The 8,152-nt window shown below is 47.9% G+C and overlaps 1 protein-coding gene across 2 annotated transcripts in view; it reads left to right on the top strand.

The window, feature by feature from the left end:
* Positions 1 to 6,861: 6,861 nt before the first annotated feature.
* The window catches only part of LOC310695449 (multidrug and toxin extrusion protein 2-like), a 32,598-nt gene continuing 31,307 nt past the window's right edge, over positions 6,862 to 8,152 (top strand). The window contains exon 1 of one of the 2 annotated variants that reach the window (XM_083479899.1): positions 6,862 to 7,177. In XM_083479899.1, the coding sequence (XP_083336025.1) occupies positions 6,992 to 7,177 (186 nt within the window). In that variant the 5' untranslated portion in view covers positions 6,862 to 6,991. The remainder of the gene's footprint in view (positions 7,178 to 8,152) is intronic. The other variant, XM_083479900.1, reaches the window with a different exon arrangement.

Below are 8,152 nucleotides of genomic sequence, written 5' to 3'. Positions count from 1 at the left end.
TATAGATAGCAGACCTTAGATGGGAGTTCGATTACAGCTGCTTGGCTCTCGGGAACAAGGTATGCAGAAGCCCAGGACAAAGACAAAACGCGAAGAGTAGGTGCAGTTGGAAATAATGGGCGCGACTAACTTGGGTCCATTAACTTTGGTGGGTCTACTCCCAAGTAAAACATGGTTGGATACAATCCACTGCATGTATGTGTGTAGGCAGACTGTGAGTGTTTGTGTGTGTGATAATAATAATAATAATAATAATATATTTGTTCCCCAGCCACTCTGGGCGGCTTCCATAGAAACCAAAAATACAGTAAAATAGCACACGTTAAAAACTTCCCTGAACAGGGCTGCCTTAAGATGTCTTCTGAATGTCAGGTAGTTATTTATCGCTTTGACATCTGCTGGAAGGGTGTTCCACAGGGCGGGCGCCACTACCGAGAAGGCCCTCTGCCTGGTTCCCTGTAGCTTTGCTTCTTGCAATGAGGGAACCGCCAGAAGGCCCTCAGCGCTGGACCTCAGCGTCCGGGCAGAACGATGGGAGTGGAGACGCTCCTTCAGGTATACTGGACAAAGGCCGTTTAGGACTTTAAAGGTCAGCACCAACACTTTGAATTGTGCTTGGAAACGTACTGGGAGCCAATGTAGGTCTTTCAAGACCGGTGTTATGTGGTCTCGGCGGCCGCCCCCAGTCACCAGTCTAGCTGCCGCTTTCTGGATTAGTTGTAGTTTCTGGGTCACCTTCAAAGGTAGCCCCACGTAGAGCGCATTGCAGTAGTCCAAGCGTGAGATAACTAGAACATGCACCACTCTTGCGAGACTTTTCTGTGATGTAGGTATCTGAGGGGTGGTCTTAGGTTACACCCCTTCTGTGATGTATGTATGATGTTTCTGGGGGTGGTCTTGATCTACAGGGTGGCGATTTCAGAAGTCTTTATAAGGCCTTGCGCGCCATTTTTCTGGGTCCTCTTCCTCTCCTGCGGGTGAGGGGAGCACCCTGTTGCAACAGATCAGTAAAGATCAAGCTTACTAGCTGCTTTGCTTCTCAATATTCTCTGGTTGGCCTCTGTTATTTTCTCCTACCAATAGGGAACCTACGTAAGGACTCTATGAAGGCTCTTGTGTTCCTCATAAGGGAATAAGAGAAAGTTTTCGTTTATTTCAGAGGCAACCCAGCCTGATGGGCGGGGTATGAATAATAAGACTATTACTCTTATTAACTCGGTTCTTCTTATAAGATCCAGGGCAGATCTTACGCAGCGCATAGTTAAAACTATGGAACTCGCTTCCACTGGAAGCACTGATAGCCACCAACTTGAATGGCTTTCAAAGTGGGTGAGAAAAAATTGCAGAGGAAAGGGCTATCGGCAACTAACTGGATACCAGTTCCTGCAAACCACAAGAGAGGAGAGGGCTTTCTCCCCCAAATCCCATTTTTTGGTTTCCCATGGGCATCTAGTCAGCTTCTGTGAGATCAAGATGCCCGACCACATGGGCCATTGGCAGGATCTTCTACTGGAGACCTTTCACACGTTGACACCCAACCCCCCTCCGGACCTGATACTGGAGCTGGTCCATAAGCCGCCTGTGTAAACGCCAGCAAGGGCCAATCCGTATTAATGTGCTCTTTGAGCTGGATGTGTTAATGAATGGCCAAGTTCACTGGATTAAGGGAGGGCAAAGGCCGCATTTTGACACCTGAGCGCCCCCTCGCCTTCCCATTCGGTGCACAGTCTGAAGTCTTGCAAGGGAATCCAGACTCCAAGGCCTGTAGGAATTGCCAGACCAAAGCCTTGAGGTGGTTTGCATTCCCTCCTCATAAATCGGCTTCAAACGCCCCCTGCTCTGTTAATTATTTTTAAAATCTCTCTGCTGGCCAGCCATCCATGGACGCCTCCAAGACAGGCTCGTTTTTGTCACTTATAAAATGCGCACCCTCCGTTTCATGCCTCCTGCGACTGGCGATTCGATCTTTGCTGACCTGGCGCTCTCCTGACGGGTTGGACTACAACTCCCATCAGGGCCAGGGACCAGCGCAGTCAGGGACGAGGATGGGATTTGTAGTTCAAACCATCTAGAGGGCACCAGGATTTAGTTGGAGGTCGCCAACAGGATGCCTTCTGGGTGCTGCTGTACTACAACTCCCACTCCTGCCTGACCATTGGCCCTGCTGGCTGGGGCTGAAGGGAGTTGTAGTTCAACAGTATTTGGAGGCAGCACGTTGTTTCCTTGGAACTTGTGTGAATCTGGGTGCTTTACTTAGCTACTGCATTATTTAGTTTACAGTGGTACCTCGGGTTACATACGCTTCAAGTTACAGACTCTGCTAACCCAGAAATAGTACCTCGGGTTAAGAACTTTGCTTCAGGATAAGAACAGAAATCGGGCTCCGGCGGCACAGCAGCAGGAGGCCCCATTAGCTAAAGTGGTGGCTTCAGGTTAAGAACGGTTTCAGGTTAAGAACAGACCTCCGGAACGAATTAAGTACTTAACCCGAGGTACCACTGTATTTAGTTACTGGGTGCTTTATTTAGTTACCCTTATGGTTTTGATCTATGGGCTACTTTTAAAATGAGGCTGCATTTTAAATTGCATTTTAACCTGTATTTTAAATTGGGTTTTTTCCCCCTATTATGATTTTACTGTAATTTTACTGGTGTTAGCCGCCCTGAGCCCAGCTCTGGCCAGGGAGGGCGGGGTATAAATAAAAATTATTATTATTATTATTATTATTATTATTATTATTATTATTATTATTATTATATTATTATTATTATTATTATTATTATTATTATTATTATTATTATTATCATTACATCCCATCTTTTTCCTCCAAGGAGCTGAAGGTGGTGTATGTGGTCTCCCCCTTCATTTAATCCCCACAACAACCCTGTGAGGTAGGATAGGCTGAGAGGCAGTACCCCGGTCAGCTTAATGGCTGAGTTGGGATTCGAACCCTGGTTTCCCAGGCCCTAGTCCGGTGCTCTAACTGCTATCCCATACTGGCTCTCAGTGGAGGCTGGATTAGATGGGCCTTTGGCCTGATCCAGCAAGGGCTCTGCATCAATTCTTACAACCCTCTACCATGTCCTGCCTCATCAGGTTGTTGTACAAAAAAAGTACCGTATTTTTCGCTCTATAACACGCACCCGACCATAACACGCACGTAGTTTTTAGAGGAGGAAAACAAGAAAAAAAATATTCTAAACGAAACAGTGGATGTATGATTTTTGTGGTTCATTCTGTGGCCACAGACATGTGATCTGACAGTGAGTTTGGAGTAGCCCAATGCAAAAATCCTGAGGATCCATGTGGATCCATGCTTTGTAGCCACGTTTTTGCACCACTGCGGCCCCAGGCAACAGTGGGTGCGTGATTTCTTTGGTGCAAGATGTAGCCATGGACATGCTGTGTGATCTGATGGTGAATTTGGGGTGACCCAGTGCAAAAATCCTGAGGATCCATGTGGATCCGTGCTTTGTAGCCACGTTTTTGCACCACTGTGGCCCCAGGCAACAGTGGGTGCGTGATTTCTTTGGTGCAAGATGTAGCCATGGACATGCTGTGTGATCTGATGGTGAATTTGGGGTGACCCAGTGCAAAAATCCTGAGGATCCATGTGGATCCGTGCTTTGTAACCACGTTTTAAGTGGGGAGGGAAGGAAAAGCACTCAAGGGACAAGGAGCACGCGTGGGGTGTGTGGAGAAGGATGCTGCTAATAATGCAGAAGAGGGGTAGAAGGGGAGAAGGCTCCTCTCCTCTCCCGCTTTGCTCCTTTAAAGCAAGCAGGCTCTCTGTCCCTCTCTCCTCCCCACTCAGCGGCTCTTCTCCCACTTTGCTGTTTCAAAGCAAGCCACGGAGGAGGGAAGGAAGAGGAACCATGGATCCTCTGCTCACGACTGCAGCAGATCCCCCCCGCCACCCGCAGGCATTCGCTCCATAACACGCACAGACATTTCCCCTTACTTTCTAGGAGGAAAAAAGTGAGTGTTATGGTGCAAAAAATACGGTATGTGTTGTATGGACCATCAGGCTGCCTCAGTGGAAGAACTGGGAAGCAGGGCCTGTTCCATGAACTCTGTCAAAAAGATCAACTCCATTAGAAGCCTCTGGCAACCCTGAACTACGATTTAAGAACTGATGCCTGGGTTTGCTTTTTTCCTCTGCCCTCCCTGCCCCTTTTCCTTGTGTGCCATTTTTGTTGTTGTTGTTGATGATGATAAGCCTGTGGGGACTGTCTTTGCTTTCATTGATTTCCAAGGCACCATGGGAGCCTTCTTGGCTGAAGGAACAAGCCACAAATCCTCTAAATAAATAAGCAAACGCTCAGTTAATCTTAAACAAGAATTGAGGAAATAACGTCTGGAAATCGATATTTTGGCTCTAAAGATTCCAAAAACCTATCTCTGTTTGTTAGCAGCAAAGAAAAGAGCGAGGAGCTATCTCAGCAGGGAAAAGAGGAGGAAGACTCTGCGTTCTTTTAATTTGCTGAAGAATAATGAGGGCAAATATTTGCAAGAGATTTGCAACCGGCAAATTGAGAAAAGAAAAATCCCCCAGTCGTACAACCCTGACCTTTTGAGGGCAGGTTTTCGCAGACATATTGCATCTGTCTTGCGTGAGAGAGGCAACGATTACTGTTTGTCTGCTTTAAGAGAGAGAGAGAGAGAGAGAGAGAGAGAGAGAGAGAGTTTATGCTGCCAATATTTTAGGGTGCAATATAGCATGTCAAGAGCTGCTTTCGAGTGAGTAGATAGAGTCAAGCCTGTTGAAATCAACAGAGCTCAAAATGACTTCAGAAGAAATTGAACTGGGTTGAGCAATCAGGGATTGAACTGGGTATGGATTTTAATGGCGGTAAAAGGTAAAGGGACCCCTGACCATTAGGTCCAGTCGTGGCCGACTCTGGGGTTGCGGCGCTCATCTCGCTTTATTGGCCGAGGGAGCCGGCGTACAGCTTCCGGGTCGTGTGGCCAGCATGACTAAGCCGCTTCTGGCGAACCAGAGCAGCACACGGAAATGCCATTTACCTTCCCGCTGGAGCGGTACCTATTTATCTACTTGCACTTTGACGTGCTTTCGAACTGCTAGGTTGGCAGGAGCAGAGACTGAGCAATGGGAGCTCACCCCGCCATGGGTATTCGAACCGCCAACCTTCTAATCTGCAAGCCCTAGGCTCTGTGGTTTAACCCACAGCGCCACCCGCGTCCCTCTTCGGTATCATTTAGGCGCTGACAAATTAGACTGCTTGCTTTGCTAAAACCCAAAACGAGTAGCTGTTGTGGTGATAAACCACAAGAGTGAAGATTTGATAGACAATTTTAGACTTGGGACAATCTTGTAGCGCTAGGGATATTACACCAGGGGGATTTGAGTTTAGGAGAAGCTAATAGTTAAGTGTCAGCGCCAGATCCATAATTCTACAGAGGGAAGATTAATGGAGGAGCATCCCACAATTTATTGAATCGGGATTTTATTCCCAGTATCTGCTTCCCCGCCTTTTAGTAATGTTTCCATAGGAAGTTTGTCTTATTCTTACCCAGAAATTATTCAGTGATGCGATGTGATCCAATGAAATAGACTAGAGAGGGTTGACTCCAGACTAACTCTGCGACTCTGATGGTGCTTACGAGCGAGTCAGCCTCATGCAACTGAGTGGAATGTCCTTTGGAATAAACCCAGTAGGACTTACTTCTGAAATCAAAACCGGAATCACTTTTGCAGCACTGCCTTATAATCTGTTCAGCTTTTGCGGTTTTGTATTGCATTCCTTTGCACGTTGAGGGTATGTAAGCTGCTGCGTGTGGGCCATAGCAGTAATAAGAAAAATATAAAGATGGAAGTCAATATGACATAAGGATGAAAGTATTGGCCTTAGACAGGGTTCAAACCCCCCACTCCCAATGCGCTCTCACTAAGTGACCCTGGGCCAGTCATACATTTAAACACTCACCTTTCTCTGAGCTTAACCTGCCTCACAGAGTTGTTGTGAAGATTTAAAAAAATAGCAGTGGGGTAACTCATGCTGCCTCAAACTCCTTGGAGGAAAGGACAGGGAATATGAATATGAACAATAAATTTAATTTAATTTCATAATCATTTCTATTTATACATTTAATAATTCTAATTACAAGTAGGTAGCCGTGTGGGTCTGCCGTAGTCAAAACAAAATAAAAAAAATTCCTTCCAGTAGCACCTTAGAGACCAGCTAAGTTTGTTATTGGTATGAGCTTTCATGTGCATGCACACGTCTTCAGAAAGCTCATACCAATAACAAACTTAGTTGGTCTCTAAGGTGCTACTGGAAGGAATTTTTTAAATTTTGTTTTTACATTTAAAAATTGTTATTTAGTATTGCATTTTGATTGTTGTGACCTGCCCAGGGACTTTATGGTGAATAGCAGTAAATTAATATTGATAATAATAAAAATAAAACCAATTACAATAAACTTCATTCATTCCTTTGATAATGATATTTAAATATTGTATTTTAATGGTTGCGGTGTGCCCTGGAGCTTTAGGGTGAAGGGCAGGTAATTAATACGAATAATATAGAAAATCAACTTTAATCAACATTTTCTATTTGCTAATCGTTATTTCATATTTTGTTTTAATGGTTGTGACCTGCTCTGGGTGAAGGGCTGGGCAAGTAATTAATTAATTAACAACTACAAAATATGAAATCATTCATAAAAATGACGGGTGCAGCCCCCTCCACCTCGCCCGCCCATCCGATTTGGGGGTCCGGGGGGGTTCCCCCTCCTTCCCTCCCTCCCTCTCGCTCTCCCGCGGCGCGCGCGTCACCGCCGGCTCCGCCCAATGGGGAAGGGGATTCCCCTCCGCGCGCCCGCCCCCCTGGCCCGCCTGCGCTGCACGTGGCCGCCGCCGGGGAGCGATGCTTCGGCTGGGCTGGACGGCGCGGCCGTTGGCGCTGCCGCTCGGAGCTGCTGCTGTTGCTGCTGCCGCTGCTCCCTCGCCCCGCCGGGGAGGAGGACGATGCAGAGGCTGGAGGAGAAGCGAGGCGCCGAGGAGGACGAGCCCCAGGAGATCCGGCCGCTCCCTCCTCCTCCGCCGCCACCGCCCTCGCTCTCGCCCTCCTGCTGCGGCCGGAGCCTCCGCCGCCTCGTCCCCGTCGGCGCCTGGCGAGAGGCCCGCGAGCTGGTCCAGATCGGCGGCCCCGTGGTGAGGAAGGAGGGCAGGCGGCGAGGGCGGGGACCCGAAGGAGAACCGCGATCTCGGGGGGGGGGGGCAGCGGTGGTGCAGTGGTTAGAGCAAGCATGGCCCGCCTCGCAGGGTTGTTGTGCGGGCGGAAGCAGCAGGATGAATGATCGTCAGGATCAATGAATGAGGCGCAGAGACTGAGAAATGAAAGAGAGATCAGAGCATAGCTGTCAACGTTTTTAAGGGAAATTCCCTTATTCCGAATAGGATTCCATTGCAAGAAAAGGGAAAAGTTGGTCAGAGGAGAGATCTGGGGAGAATAAAATGGGAGGGAAGGAGAGAGAAATGGGAGGAATAAAAATCTGTAGAGCTGAAATGGCTTTTAATCTAGTGTTCTGTTTACCACCAATTCTGTTTTTTAAAATAATTGTTTCTAACTTTTATACTGATAAATCTCACTGTTCCATTGTTTTCTCAAACTGCTCTGACTTTCTCCCTCTCAGTGGCGTAGCGTGGGGGGTGCAGGGGGGGCCGGCCGCACCGGGCGCAACATCTGGGGGGTAGGGTTAGGGGGCGCAAATCCACGGGTTAGGGGGCGCAAATCCACGGGTTAGGGGCGCAAATCCACGGGTTAGGGGGCGCAAATTACTTGCCTTGCCCCGGGTGCTGACAACCCACGCTACGCCACTACTCCCTCTCACAATCAAGCGGTGTATAATTTTTATTTGAAAGACGGAACGAAATAATGGGGTTGTCTCTGACCAAGCTTAACCCCGTCAGAATGGGTGAGTCAGCCGTGCCCCTTCATTTCAATGGGTCTACTCTGAGTGAGTAGGGCTAGCCTTGGATGCAACCCGCAGGAGATGAAATGAGAAGCGTGGGGTGGAAGAAGGATGAAGGATGAGAAAATGGGAGGGAGAAGGGCAGAGAAAAAGAAAAGAATGAAATGAGAGGTGAATAGAGGAAAGGCAGGCGGGAGGGAAGAGGAAAGAAGAG

This window comes from Podarcis liolepis (genome assembly GCF_965112155.1).
Source record: "Podarcis liolepis genome assembly, chromosome: 16".
NCBI classification, from domain to species: Eukaryota; Metazoa; Chordata; class Lepidosauria; order Squamata; family Lacertidae; genus Podarcis; species Podarcis liolepis.
This window is presented reverse-complemented; position numbering and strand designations above follow the sequence as displayed.